The 16,935-nt window shown below is 38.3% G+C and overlaps 1 protein-coding gene across 1 annotated transcript; it reads left to right on the top strand.

Moving 5' to 3' along the window:
• Window positions 1-313: 313 nt before the first annotated feature.
• Window positions 314-16,915, top strand: G6PC2 (glucose-6-phosphatase catalytic subunit 2). Its single transcript, XM_008634787.2, has 5 exons — window positions 314-6,970; window positions 7,291-7,400; window positions 10,441-10,552; window positions 11,385-11,500; window positions 12,666-16,915. Exons 1-5 carry the CDS (start codon window positions 6,753-6,755, stop codon window positions 13,175-13,177), a joined length of 1,068 nt encoding a protein of 355 aa, XP_008633009.1. The 5' UTR covers window positions 314-6,752; the 3' UTR covers window positions 13,178-16,915.
• Window positions 16,916-16,935: the final 20 nt, after the last annotated feature.

The following is a 16,935-nucleotide window of genomic DNA, read 5'->3' as shown; positions in this document are numbered from 1 at the left end:
CCTTTGGAGATGCTTGTTTGGTGTTGAAATGCTTTCTCCGGGGCTGCTGGTGGGGTGGGTGTGGGGTTGCCTGCAGGGCCAGTGTAGGCAAACAGCCTGCTCCGTGCTGAATCGAACAGCCCGGCTCACTTACGCTTCCCTGAAGGCACAGCTTGTTTCCAGTGTATGGTTTACTCACGGAACACGCTTGCGGTAACCGGTCTTAAATTTTGTGAGGTTCCGAATTGCCTTTTAAGTCGTCCGGCCTGAATTCTTTCAAGAGTGTGGATGAAGCTCGTTCTTACAGGAGACTGACCTGCAGGGGTAATTTCAGTCCTTTTTAGTGTGAACAAATCCACCATACAGTAGCTGTGCCTGGACCCAGTCAAACATTTGCCATAAACCTCTGTCATAGTGAGTTTGCTCTTTATGACAGTGTGGCTGTTTTTTCTCCTGTTGCTTATATTCCCTTCTAGCTCTTGATAAGTACTAGTTTGTGATCCAAGGTAGCAGCCTTCAGTTTATTATGAATGCTACTTTTAATATTTTTGTTACCATAACTAAAGAATTGCTCCTAATTTTAGTTTATTGCCAGTGCTATTTAGTTAATCCCAGAATACCATATATTTAGCATGGCTCCAAGGATTGCTGTCTAAAAGTATTAATTACTAGCTTCCACCCACTGGATGCATAGTAAAGGCTGAGCTGAGACCACCAACTACTAGTTGCATTACTCTTTTACAAACTTCTTGTATAAACACTTCTACCCCACTGTATTCCCGTCGTCTTTGACTTGGACATGCTGTTCTCCAGATTTCAGTTTCCTCAGCATTGTTCCTAAAGCTAATAGACCCCTGTTTCTTACCTGCCTCACTCTTAAATGTACTGAAGTTGTGCTGGTCCAAGGATGATAACCTAGCCATGTATGAATTTGGACATTATGGACCTATACCTTATGGCTTTTTTTATTTAGAAGCATTTCTCTCCTAGCCAAGTGCATGCTGTTAGTATAAAGTTTTAGTGTTGCCCCTCACATCATTAGCCTTTATCATTTGAGCTTGAAACTTTCTGAATATACAAACTTCCCAGCTCCTGAAGTTTAGTAAATACAAGTTAAACTAATCTAAACAAGTCCTGTTTTCTAATCCATAAACTTTTGGTGGGTTCTACAGCTTGGTCTCTTCCGAATCCTTTTGTTATCACAGATAATGGGTTCACCCCACAGTAGCTGGCACTAGCTCAAAAATGTTAGATATCTTTTTTCGTCAGTGAAGTTTTTCTAGATTTCATTAGTCCTATTCCTTTGTTTTACACTTTCACCCACCAAAGGCTAAATATAGCCTGTGACATTTACTGGCAGAATCCGTACCTTAATTGATCTCTTTTCTGATTGATTTAGAGGTTTTGAGAGACATAAACGATACTGTAACTTATCTTCAACCATTCCCGCTACTGTCCACCATCATTTTTCCAAGCGTGTGTTTCAGGGAAGCGCGGTGATTTTTGGCAAGTCTTCTGTTCAAACTGATGGCTCTTGCCAGCTACAAACAGGAATGTGGCCTCATGACCTAAATCAGTGCAGGTCAGGTGCTTCTTCAGTCCTCTACTAGGTCTGATTCAAGAGACTCCATAGACAGAAATGCTGGCAGCCACCCCACCGTAACTTTAGTCCAGACACTTGTTCTGAAATGTTTTTTCTAAATGTCTGTCATAGCAAGCCACAGAGTAGTCATGGATGGAAAAAAGTTTCAGCAGTGATTTACCCTATTTTTAGGACTATGACCTTGAATGGAGACAATTAATTTTGCTATGTACCCCTTTTCTGCATTTTTCAGCTCTTCATGGGTGTCGTTTTAACCCCAGGTTACTTGGTTAAACTCAAGGTTCAAAGGGACACAGTAGCAGCAGGGTGACAGTTCCCTGCAGGCAAACTGAAGGGCAGAATGTTGCCAACAAAAATCTGTTGCTTTCTTTTATTGCTAACAGAAAGTCCATCCTGGGCTGTTCCAGTGTGGATTAAGAGGCAGCTGAAAAGTCTAGCTCAGGGTTGGAAAGCTACTGCAGCTTAGGAGGACATTCTAAAGGAACACAAAATTGAAGAGCTGGTGCTAATAAACAGACTCAGCTACTTCTTGTGGCAGGCTTCTGACTGCCTGGGCCATGGTTGGCATAGGGCAAGTTTTAAGAATTAGAGCAGGGTAGTTTCAGGGATTAGAGAATGACAGTAAGACAGGGATCTTATTGGAAATGGAACTAAAAAAATGTGTCGGAGATTGTTGCCCTAGTGGGTTCAGTTTCATTTCTTCCTGCAGTTCATGGAACTTGAAGGAATTTTATCCTCTCTAGGTTGCTTCTAATTTCTAAAAGGTAGCTCTTCATACTTAAAATAAGTAAAATTCCTTAGATGTGTCTTTTTCATGGGCATGCCAGAATTGTATTCCCTGCATTGTTTGTATCATTTATACTGCTTTACATACAAACACAAACTAATGTAAACAAGTATTAAGCTCTGGCAGTTACTGTTACAGTGCACAGGTTAGTTTTGTTGGTTTAATGTGCTTGCATAGTTAATTTTATAGCAAAGTCTAATGACTATACTAACTAGGAAAGATCAGATTAAGGTGGCAGAATGAAGAGAAGGAGACTGGATCATGTCAGCTATTGCTAAACCTCTACTGGTCAGTCCAACCCTAAAAAAGCCTGGGTCCAATGAGGAATACACGAGGGCATGGGATAAGAAAGAAAATAAAAAGAAAGAGAGAGAAAAAGAGAGAGAGCAAGCTTCTTGAAATATTCTTCTCTTCCTAATTCAAAAATTAAGGTGTATCTTCTCAGTGTTCCACTTTGAAAATATTCACACCTGAGAAAATACCTGTCAGCTGTTGTGTACAGAGTCTGCTGGTGAACTTAGTAAATTGCTTGTTAATCCTTGTAGTTGGTCCAGTGCCAATGGAAATACTGGTGTGGAAATTAATGTTATTGTTTGATTAACTAAGCATAATGTACCAGAAAGTTAGGCCCAGTACATAGGCCTCCATTAACAGTGTTTCAAAAAATGTTTGCTTTGATGGCTTTTCCCTCCCTTGCAAACATTTGCTTAACAACATCTGTTGACTGTTATGTAATATTTGCTCTAACATGTAGATGCAAGGGAGCTGTAAATGTTTTATCCTTCCTTCAGTGGATCATCAGCATGACTCTTGTTTTTACATTTTATGTGTGTGTGCATACACACTCACACACACATATGTAAAGTCTCTGATTTTGTATGTCTTGGAAAACATAATAAATCAAGAAATTATCAATAAATTAAAAACTATATGAACATATAGCATTTGACAGGTTTTTTGCTTTGAACTAAGAACTGATTTGATTATGTGAAGGCCAAACCTTGGCTCTCCAATGTCAAAACAAGAGAAAGTTTTGATTTAAAAACGTAATTGCCTACACTTTCTGACCATTTTGTATAGACCACTACTTTTCCTTGAAATTCCAGTACTAAAATACGGCAAATAGTTTTATTTTATTTATTATCTCGCATGACTTTGAAGTGCTAAGTGCATTACAGAAGCATTTTGTCATGCTTTGCATAGAGAAGGAGTGAGGGAAGCTCTATTGAGAGCTTCTCCTTTGATTTTGTTTGACAAATTTCTCCTTTGTCAAACAAGTTATTAAATATAGTACTTCAAGATATGTTTCACCATCTTTGCTAGTTATTACAGCTTGGAAAGTCTTCAGTGTCTCAGACTTTTGTTGGTTGTGTAATATGACAAGCAGGAGAAGAGACTACTAGCATGTCAGTTATTGACTTCCTCTTGGATGGAGCAGGATCATGAGAGGTTCCAGGCACAGTGAAAACTGCCTCTCCCACAGAAATATGCTTACATGTTCCAAAACCTCCATGGTGTCTGTTTTGTAGAGTGTGGGTTTGTTGAGGTTTTTTAAACATCCTTTATAAACATGACTCCTCTGCTATTTCTAAGGGGGGGATGTAGGAGCTTCTCAAACACTCAGAAAGAGCGTAGGAGAAAAGGAAAGCCTTTTTGCTTACTGTTAGTCTTTATGTCTTAAGGTGCTTATCTTTCTATCTAAGCATAAGAATCAGCAAAAAACTCCTGACAATTAGTATCAGGAGATCTTCAGGGTTTATACTATAAGAGGTTACTTTACTGAAACGTTGCCAAGATCTATCTCCAAACATTATATTTACAAAGTTTCTGGAGAACCAAAGTGTGAGGGGTTCTGTCTGAAGGAGAGTTCAGCCTGAGCAGATGCATCACTGTCCTAGTGCATAGATAATATGGGTGGGTGGATTTGAATTTATAAATAAAACAAACATGCAAAAAGTTATTGCAGTGGTTCTGCACATCCTGCTTCAGAGGCAAATTTTCGGATACCATTGGGTAACAGTGGTGCCATTAAAGAGGGACTGTAAAATGATCTATTTTATTACTTGGTAGACTCTCTTGAGGACATTAAATTGTATCTTGATGGAAACTTATGTACTGTAAAATATTTTTTCCTAATAGAACAATAGTTATTTAGACTTAACCTCATTATAGTTTTTGCTCTTTTAACCAAGTACTAGAAGTAAGATGTCTGTTATTCAGACACCAACTGACATGTTTGCACTCATGTTTGAAGCTAACTATTCTTGCTAAACTAGATTGAAAAACAGACTTAAATTTTCCACATTTTTGTATAGTAAACCCAGACATGTCTAAACGAGTGATTTTTTATTGTTGTTATTGTAAGTCTTACTTAAGTTTAAAGGCGAGATACTTTTGCAGTAAAAAAATGTTGCAAAAGAACATTTTCTTTAGCAATAAAGTATAAAGAGTTATTAGAGAGAGATTTTTTAACAAGTATGGTCTTGGGTAAGTACTGGGAGAGGGAAAATTGTTTCCATCCATTCATTTATATGACAGTTGCCTTGCTGCACACTCTGAAAAACAATAAGGTACACAGCTTAGCAAGAAACAAACCTCCTCAAATACTTTCAGCTAAATAGATAGGAAGTATTTTTTGTTGAAATATCCTGAAATTTTGCATTTGGAAGGATTTCCCTTGAAATCAGATAACACCAGTTGAAGTGAATAATTCAGTCAATATATAGAAAAATATTGTAGTTATTCCGAAACAGTGCATAGAAACTTTAAGCTTTTCTATATGGCTTAATGCAATTGGTAGCAATAAACATATAGGATTTAAATCTGCTAAAAAATTTCTGAAACCAGACTATTAATAGCTAGAGTAAATGGGAGTAATTAAAGTAAATGTGAGATTGTCAGGAAGAGAAATCTTCTACATCCATTTAATTGTCATGCCTTATTTGTTGAATTTATTTAATGTTTCCATGTGACTTCCCTGACCACAGATCATAAAGCCCTCTTAAGCCATTAAGCCCGTCTTCAGCAAAAAGAGTTAAGTAGTTCATATCTTTGTCTCCACAGCTTGTGCAGTATAGCTTGAAGTGCATGGAAAGAGTATTAGGGAAGTGTGCAGTACATATATAGAGCTGCTTTTGTCTTCTGACTCACAGTGTTTCAGATACACAGATAATAATTTGATAGAGGATGTGAATACATCAGAATATTAGAGCCTGATAAATAGCTTGAAGTTTTCTTCTTGCTGCTCTAATAATATCAGAAGTTGGTATCATCAAGCTTTTAGTATCCATTTAATCGCTTGTAGAAAAAGTTCTTTTCATGAAGCCACCTTAAATGAACATAATCTTCTATGCTACAGTTATTAGTACTAATATTGGCAAATCTGATATGCTAATACATTATCTGCTATGATCTTTTAAACTCCTGCTGTGTGGCAGAATCTGTTTTCTCTTGGCTGTTTGCTCTGGAGAACTGCTGTGCTTCACTTGGGAATAGTTCAGGGAAACACTCCTGATTATCTCTTCCCAACCTTGCTGTGGTGTGTAAAGCAGGTCTCATTTCTGTCAGGCTGGGCAGCAAGAAGTGGGGGCTGCAGCTCCTTCTGGCAGAGGGACATAGGACTGGCGTCATGTAAGCAATGCACAAGAATGGCGGTACCGAGAGATGACTCAGAGACTGAGCATCATCTGCATTGTGCCCTGGATTAACAGGCCTCTTGTAGGAAGAAAACAATTGCTTTTCAGTATTTTAAGAATATTGTTGCTTTAAAAATAAATCTAGAGCTCAGCAGCATTGTCGATGCATGGATGCTGGTTGTATTTTCCTGACCGAAAAAATGTGTTGTGCAAAGTATTAGTTGCAGCATGGTAGCCAAGTTCTATGTCAAAGTGAAATGTATAGCTTCAGTGACAGTTCTGTAAAGATCAGTAATTTGTGTATTCTTTCTATCCTTTATACAGGCAGCACTTAATGAAGTACACACATTACTAATGTCCATCCTGCAGAGAAATGAACTGTGAAAAAACTTAAGTAAACAGGTTCCAACTGTTCATACAAAGGATTGCACAAGTCACACATTGTGTTTCCACAAAACTTTCCCCACAATTTGCTGCTGCTCAGCATGTATTTCACTTAGCTTCCTACAATTAAAATCTGCAAACAAAAAAGCTTTCCAGTGCTAACAGACTCATGTGCTTTCCCAGAGACTTGGAGCCACGTGTTTCGGGAATGGCTGGGTACACCACACCAATATAATATAAAGGCAACGTCAATCACCTTCTCTCACTTTTTAATAGATCCCCTCCATGATTCTTATTCTCCGTCACTAGAAACTTAAGATTAAAAGAACTTTACTATATTTCAAGTACAGTTTAATCCACTAAGATGGATCTCCTTCATAGCAATGGCGTGCTTATCATTCAGCATTTACAGAGGGACTACAGGGCTTACCAGGATTTCCTTAATTTTATGTCACATGTTGGCGATCCCCGGAATATATTTTCAGTTTATTTTCCTCTTTGGTTTCAGCTCAACCAAGTGGTTGGTACTAAAATGATATGGGTGGCAGTCATTGGTGATTGGTTCAACCTCATATTTAAATGGTAAGAAGTCGGATTTGTTTTAAAATTTGGTATTTTTAATAACAGTTTCTGTATGTACCTCAAGTTTAGAAAACTTTCTGTGAATAATCTACTAGTAGGCTTTCCCCGGTAATTAAAAAATAGGAATTCACAATGAAGATATTTAAGATATGTTTGAAATGGCATTGTGATAAGAAGAACCTGTAGAACTATTATAGAGTAGCTTTGGAAATATAGCTCTTCATATTCTTGTAAGATTATTTATGATGCTTTGCTGAGGCCTTCTTATGTAAAAATCTTTTCATTGAATTTCTGCTTCATTTTATTTTATTTTTTGTCAGGATTTTGTTTGGCCATCGCCCATACTGGTGGGTGCAAGAAACAATGATTTATCCTAATCAGTCAAGCCCATGCCTTGAACAGTTTCCTATAACATGTGAAACTGGACCAGGTAAGAAATGTTGGAGATTACCTTGGTACATTTAATAGGGATAGTGGCTTCAAGGGGGAGAGAATGTTACTTATGATGGTCTTATATGATACACAAATCTCAGAGCTCATGCATAAAATAGCACAAAAAACCATGTAGAGGAAAAGGAAGAAATACAATAGCTAGGTATTTGCTGTTATGACAAGAATTTTTACTTCATTGCCTTTAAAAGATGCAGGGGAGGGGGATTTGCTTTAAAAATAATTACTACCAGAATGAGCTGGCATATTGGAAAGAAATTTTCACAAAACTTGTGAAATACATTGTTTAATGTGTTCCAAGACTGAGCATGGGGCTGTTGAGTTTGGGGGCTTGTTCACTGTCAGCAGAAATGTTCAAACCCCAAAAACTGAGTAGGTAGTTCAGTGTAAATAACAATAGTCTCAGTAATTGATTAACATAATGTAACACAAGTGGAAAAGGGAACCCCCTATTCCCAGAACCAGAAACTGGCACTGAATGTGTGTGTGGGAGTATGTGTACAAATATATGGGGAAGAATTATTTTTGAAATGGTACCTTTTCAATGTATTTTGACTTTCTATGTCTCATTATCTTCTCTGTGGAACTCAAATGCAACACTGCTGAAGTTAAATGAACTTGTAAAACCCTAATATGTGAAATAAGATGAACTTGCTTTGAGCTAACTGAATTTAGTTTAATGCATTGTGCAATAAAATACTGACTGTGGAAATGATGAGCTTTGCATCTTGTCAATGCCACTGAAAGCTTTTAAGCAGTTTGCATAGCTATATTTTGTTAACAATATCCTGCATTACATCCCGTTGTAATTGTGAACAAGAAGCTTAAGCCCTTGTATGAGGCAGGGTTTAATAATGCCTGGTCTGTATGTGACCTGCAGTCTCTTTCACGTTAATTCATTTGGTACCTAACGCAAAGTGTTAAAGTCCTTCAGATCTTATCAAAAGCCTTCAGAACGGAGCCCATTCAGTGCTGTGTAGATCCAAGCCCTGGCTCAGGAGACAATGTGTTTCATTTTGATTCATTGAACCAGAAAGCGTTTCTTCTTGTTACTGTCTTTCTGAAAGGTCATTCCTATTTCTGTCCAGTGGGTAAAACTGCCATATTGATTCCTTCTTTGCACTTAAAATGACCACGTTTTCTCCCACCTCCAGACTTACCCTGGACCATTAACACTGTCACTGACCTGTTTCTCATTAGCAAGAGGAGGTGCAGTCAGTGCAGCTGTTAAGCATTGTGTGAGCTTACGTGGTCCTTCACGTGCCTTTTAGATAGCAATTTATATTAAAAGATTAGAGAAGCAGCCACAGACATGAGGAAAGCAGATCCAAATACTGCTAGGATAGCCTGAACCCCAAACTCTGTGTCTCAGCAAAAGGGAAAGCAGAGGGAACTGTTCATATGACTACAGTTTAGTCAAACAGCTTAGGACCTGAATTCGGTTAGTACTTCTGGAATTAACTGAACTGCAGCCATTTTTTTTCTGGTATTTTTAAGGCTTTAACAACATAAACCTTAATGTGGAATTTATGCTGTTTCTAGTAGGTAATTTACTGGTGAGCTATGAAATATTATTCCTAGATGACGTTTTCCTAGATGACAACAAAGAGAAGCTTTTCCAATGCTGACATACAACATTACTGTTTCCTTCAGTGACATTTGTTCTGAGGTTTAGGAGTGCACATCGGTTAGGAAATTAACAAGAGCTGGTAGAGTGACTCTAAATGTACTGCCAAGCAGAATAGCAAAAAATGAATCCAGGGAGTCAGAAATCGTTGTGCTTGTCCTGCCTAGACATTTTGCTTTGCTACTTCACTGAAATACTCTTTTACTCTACACACTACCAGATAGTGCTGGATCATAACACATTCTTGAGCCAAAATTATTTCTTCTGACAATGAAATAATGCTGTCAATTCTCTTTTGTCTCCACAGAAAGCCAAGATGTAAAGGCCCAGGATTTACAGATTCCAATGACCTGATTTTCTTTTTCTCCATTTTGATTCATTGAATGTAAATCTGGTGAACAGTGGAAAGGAAGTGACAGAGTAATTTTAGGAATCACTTCCCTTGCATCACGCCAGCATACCTTGTTTTTTTGATGATTTTCACAGTTGCAGGAACTTCTCTGTGGTTTCATATTGCTTCCAGTAAAATTAAAGTTTTTTTTTTTTAAATTAAAACAAATTACACATATATTATTGTAACCTGGACTAAAAAGAAGTCACTGTTGTTCTCTATGAGAGAGTGTTCCCTGTTACAGACTACTGTGGGTACAGCAATTAGAGCATCATTTCATGTGCCAGTTTCACTGACAATCTGTTTTTAATCCAGTTGATATTGTACAGCACCTTAAAATTTATGAAATTAATCAAAGTAAAGCATAAAGACACAGTTTTTCTGTGCTTCAGACACATTTCTAAATTTATAACGAGACTACCCAAAATGGTAATTACCTGGATTGTAATATTGCTAATGAGACACAGCTCACGATCGTTAACACCATGGTAATTGCAGAAGCAGATAAAAGGCAGTTTGGAAGTGCTATCTAAAGTTATACTGTTACTTTGCTGTAGAATGTTACAAAGAGCTAAATCTCTGTTGCTCCCCTTAATTATGGGGATGCTCATTCAAAACTTATCTCATGTGATACTCATATATAACTTCTACATTCCATGCTACAGCTCTAAGACACCCCTAGGTGCCTTTTTTTATTTTTAAGTCCAAGTAATGGGAAAATATTATGTTTTCCAATCAAGATTCCACCTCAAACCAATATAAGATTATTAAGCTGTTACCTTTTGATTTCAAACAAGTATGGATTCTCTGTAGATGAACCTTCTTAAAAATTCATATGGCAAAAATTAACTTTTGAGAAGCAGTTGACATTCTTTCAGCCTTTGTTAGCCATTTCCTTTCTAAATTATTAGGTGCCTGAGTAAATGCCAGTAGACATTTTCTGTATGACAAATGTCACAGTCATCATCCTTAAGTTGAATATTTTCTTCTTGTTTTTACTAGGAAGCCCATCTGGACATGCCATGGGATCATCTTGCGTCTGGTATGTAATGGTCACAGCAGCACTTAGCTACACAGTTAGATGGAAAGATAAATCAGCTGTTACCCTTCACAGGTCAGTGTCTTTCCATGATTCCAACTCATTATATTCAGATATTTCTTTATATTTGTGCTATGTTTTTAATGGACTTAATTTAAACAAATATTCACAGTCTGTTCTATCGTAAAAAAAAAAAAACAGAAACCCTTTATTATGGTCTACTTCAGATGAAGAAAAAGTATATTAAGAGGATTTATCTGTTTGTATAGGCTGGTATTTATCAACTTACAGGCCTTGCATACAGTATCTTGGAAGCAGTTCTATTAAAAGTTGTGTCAAATCTTCAGTGCTGGAAATTTTTAATTCTATTAATTGTCATTATGTATTGGGTTTTTTTGGTTAGTAAATAAATGTTTTTCTTTGATGGTCATCCTTCTTAGCCCCTTTTAAAACAAGTGCACATAATGTTGGCGAAATTCACTGTAATGTGTTGCTCAGCTCTGTGGGAAAGTCCTGCAATTGCTCTGGTGGTTGTTCTTTCCAAGGCTGACAAGGTTGTTCCCACAACCTGAATTTTGTCATGAAATAATTGAACTTTTGCATATAGGTATGACTTCATAATGAGAAATATGTTTAAGGTACTAGTGCTAATTTAACCTGCCATTGATGACTTTCATCGTTTAAACCACGGAGGTGTCTTGGACCTGAAACTTCTGAGGTCTGTTCCTGTAACCACTCTTGATGTTTTAGTACTAACTGCTAGTTTTTTATCATCTGATTCCAAACTGTGCTCCTTAGTAAACCTCTGCCTGGGTAAAAGTATGAGCCTTACATGATGAGGCTTGGGGTAAGTAAGTAGATGAAATAGCTTGTCTTAATTTTTAAGTATCTTCCTTTTCCCTCTTAGACTAACATGGTCATTCCTCTGGAGTATTTTTTGGATTATCCAGATCAGTGTGTGCATCTCAAGAGTATTCATAGCAACACATTTCCCTCATCAAGTTGTTCTTGGAGTATTTGCTGGTAATACTGCTATTTTTTCTTTTCTTTTTAACCCATATGCAAATTGAGGGAAGAGATTTTTAGTAGTTCTACTCATCTTGCAGCCCCAGTGGTGCTCTCGGCTCTCTGGAAAATCAGGGATTTGATAATAGTCTAAAGGTAAAATTTGTGAGGTAGAATGTACCTGCTGCCTGTGTAATTCAAACAGCAAAGGGAGTGAGCACTTGTCCACCTGCCAGTTGATGCTGACTGTATTGTGTCCACACTGCCTCAGAATAGCTCTGACTGCTTTGTACTGGCTGCATCCAATCTTTAACTGTGCTGCCTGTGTGGAAGAGATAAGAGAGGAAGTTGCTCCTACATGGCTCTGACCTTTCCTCTGAGGAGGAAGCTATTTGGGTCACTTCAAATGGTGTCCAGGTGCAAACTAGCATGTGTGCAGTGTGGGCAAACACAGAGACCTGGGGACAATAAAGAAAAATTAAATAGCAGGACAAACTCCCCTGGGTAATTTAAGGTGCTAAAGCACATTTTTCAGAGTTACTTAAGCATATTTCAAATTGGTATTCAGAGAGTCCAAACTATGAGCAGTATCTCTAGTATCGATCTGATTTTAAGGAAGGTGACCAGTGCACTGAGCAGGGGCTTCCTGCTCATGTTCTCTTTCATGGGTGCAGTGCAGCCTGGGCAGCCCTGGCTAACAGCTTTCCCTCTTCACAACCAGGATAAAATGAGTACAAGAGAAGATAAGTGTGTTCTGTGTCTTTTCCTTCAACACTCAAAGCCTGTGTGGGAACTGGTGTTGAATTCTGCATTGCTGGAGCCAGTCTTTGAGTGAGGGACTCTTTTGGAAAAGGAATGTTCCAGTTTACATCTAATATTTGATAGGTTGTCATCTGGGAGATGCAGTCAGGCCTTAAGGTATGCCTCATATCAAAACCATGTAGTCCTTGGTATTTAATTTTTTTTTCCAAAGTGGCAGTTTTGAGTGGGAGGAAAGGTCTTGTAATGTACTGCAGAAGTGTTAAATTGTGTGTGTATATGTATATATATACACACATAGGTATTTATTACATATGTATATTCTTCTGTCTTCAAAAGTCAAATTCTACAGGGATGCTGTAGAAAATGCTGCTTCCAAGTACAAGTGTGTTGTTCCCTGTAACACTGAGTTTCTAATCCACAGGCATTCTTGTGGCAGAAGCATTTGAGCATACCCCTGCTATTCAGACTGCAAGCTTGAGAATGTACATCAAGACAAACTTGTTTCTTTTCATCTTTGCCCTTGGCTTTTATCTATCCCTCAAGCTTCTTGATATTGACTTGCTATGGTCTGTTCCAAAGGCCAAGAAGTGGTGTGCCAACCCAGACTGGATAAACATTGACACAACTCCATTTGCTGGATTGGTGAGGAACTTAGGTGCACTCTTTGGTTTAGGTCTTGGAATTAATTCTGAAATGTTCATCACAAGCTGCAAAGGTAAAAATAGCTGCAAGATAAGTTTCCGCATATTGTGTATAGCTGCTTCTTTAGCTACGCTGCAGCTGTATAATTTTGTTAAGATACCTACTCATACTGAGTATTTGTTCTACATTCTCTCTTTTTGTAAGAGCGCAGCTATGCCTCTGACTGTAGTTGCCTTGGTTCCATACTGTGTCCACTTGTTAATGAGGACAACTGAAAAGAAACTTAATTAGGTAAAGTTTCAAAATGGTTAGCGATGTGGGGATGGATGTGAACTGTTTAAGAACCCTCTGCAAAGGCATTTTTGCTTACTCATTTTAACCAAGGGGATGCCACTGCATCTTTGATGTAGTCCTGGTAAGTAACCAGTACATCCAAAATCAGTACACTCAAGAATGACTTTGGCAGCTCAGAAGTATTAGTCGCTGATTTTGTTCCTAGAAATATTGCAAGCGCACTGCAGTATGGTTAGAAATGGCCCAATACTCTGGGTCATAACAAAGTTTTAAAGTATAATCAACCAGCTTTATTTAGCTATATGGTGGTCTTTTATTTCTGTCCATCTCTAGCTAGATGATGCTTCAAGCATGACTTGTACATAGTAATACTCGATATTTCATTTTTTTATATATAGATACTGTGTGTTAAACTGCTACATAATGGTGTGACAGTATCACACCACCTACGACTGTACAGCTGTACCCAGGCACTGTGAAAAAGGCCAGCATAGTTATAAACAAGGTTTCAGATTTAACTTATTGAGCTTCCTGAGCAAACCAGCTTCTGATTAAGTCAGATAAGAAAAAAAAGTTTATTTCCATTAGACTCTGTAGGATATATTTTTGCATTACTGTGTGGTTTTTGTCATTTTTACTTTTTGAAAGTGGTCACATGAATCATGAGTGATACAGATCACACCTACGATAGAGAAAATGCATAAATATGGTATAAAAATCTTTGGGTTCTGTACATCTACACAGAGCAACAAATGAAAAAAGTTGTCAATAATGAAATTATCTCAGTATATGACCTCAAGAATTTGTTCATGCTCCTGTATTGCAAAGGTAATTCTCTGCTAATTCTCTCAGATCAACAGTCACAAGCCTGAATCACTGTTAGCAGTTGTGTAAATCTTGAAAATATGGTTGCAGACTGTCACTTCAAGTTTATATTCTTGTCAGCTTTGTTTAACTGAGCACATAAGTAACTAGTATGTTGAATATATGTTTACTATATAAAATGGATGTTCTAAATAGGCAAACAGGGGGGTACTTTCCATTTTTATTCATTATTTGGCGTCTATTGTTGTATATTCCCTTTCAGTGCATAATCTTTAAGCAATGTTTTGCTGATACCATCCTGTAATACTTAATACACAAGCTATATGTATACATAGGCTTAGTATGCAAGGCTATAATATGGGTGGAATGAGGGCTGCATATGTACGATCTGAAAGCAATAAGGCTTAAAAGATGCAAACATGATATTGCTTCTAGACTTCCAAATAGGTAGGAGATAATTGAAATGGAAAGAATCTTATTTAATTGGGTAAACAAGGTGAATAGTTTGGTGTTGGCCTTTGGGAATGAACAAGACACAAATTAAAGAAGCAAATCTGAAACAGGCATCCTTAGTTAAGAGCCTAGTAAGACTACCTTGACTTAAGAAAATTAAACATCTGCTTTTAACAGTCTGAGGACTGTTCTGCTGTGTGCATCTCCTGATATCTTCTATAATGGTTCTCTGAACTTTTTTTCCCCACAGCAGCTGACCTGAAACCAGTCTTTTCTATAATTGTGAGTCCTTAAGCAAAATTACTAAACTAATGGGACTAGACACAAATCATGAAGAACAAAGACAGCTATGACAAACACACATTTCAGCTGTGTTCACGTTGCTGTGTGCTTTGTTATTCCCTACCAGTGAGATGAACTACAGAGGCATTGCAGAACAGTAGCAGGTTGGTTGAGCTGTTGTTCAGTTCCTGGTTCCTCCTAGCTAGGAGTAGGGGATTCTTCGTGCGCAGCTGTCCAAGGTTCTCTGCAAGCAGCATTTGGATTTAGTGGTAATTTTAAGATGGGAGTTATGGGTACATATCACATTTCTAGGCTTCTAATCACATGAGAGTCTCTGTTTCCCAGCACTGAGAAAGAATCTTGGTGCCTCTGTTAGGGTAGGCACAACCATAATGTAGAATGAGAGTTGGCATTTCTGCAGTATTCTTCTAAGCTCTGTACAGACATGTAGGAAGACATGGGCTCTCACTCATTTTCTTGTTCTATTAATTCACTCTGTAATTTCAGTGCTTCAGGGAAAAGGACACAGAACAGCTTCCTGTCTGAACCATCTCTTATTTTTTCTGCAACTATGATAACATTACTAAAAATAGATTGGTGGGAAATCTGAATAAATCTAGTGTAATTTCACGAGTAACTTCAGAAATTAACTGACTGCTAATGCAATGGCCATAAGACACCTTCTGAGCAGCCAACTGTATTGTGGTATAGACTTTTGTGCAACTGCTTGAAGAATCTCAAATGAGGGTCCCAAACTTGCAAAGAGAGTCTTTTCCAGAGTGGTGGGATAAAGTGTCAAGATATAATCTTGATATTTTGATAGAATTAGAATTGAAAATCAGGAGGCAGGCATTTAGTTGGTGCAGTGAAATAAACCTGCATGTCCCTTACTCAGGCTTTAGTAAATTTATTGCAGTTGAAAATTACAGTTCAAACCTTATTTAAATAGACTGTGTGACCTTACTGAGAGCTCAAATCGTTAAACATTTAGGCTGTAATTTCACCAGGCCTTTGCAGCCCTTTATATTGTTAATATTTGGAACAGATACAGCACATACACACTTACAGGATGAGCTAATTAGCCTCATTTGGGCCACAAACCTTTTTGAATTAAGGTTTTCCTATGTAATAAAGAGGGTGGAAAGTGTGTGACAGATCCCCTTGCTCCCACTAGTAGGATCCTAGGAGAAATTTAATCTTTTATTCTTGACTTAGATATGTCCAAATAATTCTTGACTTAGAGATGCCTGTAATAGTACTGGGATAATGCTATTCCAAAAGTACTTCCATCTCTCTGCAGAAAGATTCTCATGACCCAGGAGTTATATGAAGTGAAGGTGTCCCTTGCTCCTCGTACAAACTAGCTGACAAGTTGTCTTTACATTCAGTTCACAACACTCTTGCTGCTCTGCAGCTTTCCTTTTTATCCTCCCGATTCCCTGTTTAGCTTTCTTGGTGGAAGGACTCTGGGCACAGACACACCGTTTCTACCCAGAGCAGTCCAGTTGAAGCAGGGGCTGTATTTGCAGAGCAGTTACTTAGGTGCTATCCCAAAACACTGTCGTGGCTATATCTATCCAGAGGAGTAGGGTGGTTGGAAAATGCAGCTGCCATAGACCATACAGAGAAGCATACAGCAGGAGACATCAAATGACACCATCTACTGGCAAGACAAACAACTCAGGTCTGGCTTGAAAGATGTAAGCAAATGCCTTTGGAATGGTTCGGGATTACTGTCACCAAGCCCCAGGGCTGGGACATTTTACCTGTGAGGCAGCTGCAGCAGCAAGACCAGCCCAGCTCTGTACTGAGCATTCCATCAAGGCTTGTTGCTCATGCCCAGACGTATCATGCACAGGTACCAGAGGTCTATAATCAAGCTCTTGTCAACAGCACGTAGGAATAAAGAGGCAGGAGGTGGCACCCATGAATGTGCAACTGTTTGTGTACATGGTAAGTGCATTCTGTTGGAGCAGCACACTTCCCAACACTTAGCTCTCGGTATTTCCTAGCTGCCTGAAAACAGGATGGTGCTAAACTGAGGAGCAGTAGCACTATCACCCAGCTTGGGCTGTGGCCCTGTGCTCCTGCAGGGAGACAGCAGGCTCCTGTGCTGGCAGGGGCAAATGTCCTTGAGTTGGCCTTCTCAACAGCTCCATCCTGAACAGCAAACCCTTGTCACAGACATGATCCAA

This window comes from Corvus brachyrhynchos, unplaced genomic scaffold (assembly GCF_000691975.1).
Source record: "Corvus brachyrhynchos isolate BGI_N302 unplaced genomic scaffold, ASM69197v1 scaffold255, whole genome shotgun sequence".
NCBI lineage: Eukaryota > Metazoa > Chordata > Aves > Passeriformes > Corvidae > Corvus > Corvus brachyrhynchos.
The sequence above is the reverse complement of the archived record's forward strand: the minus strand, read 5'-3'. Positions and strand labels throughout refer to the sequence as shown.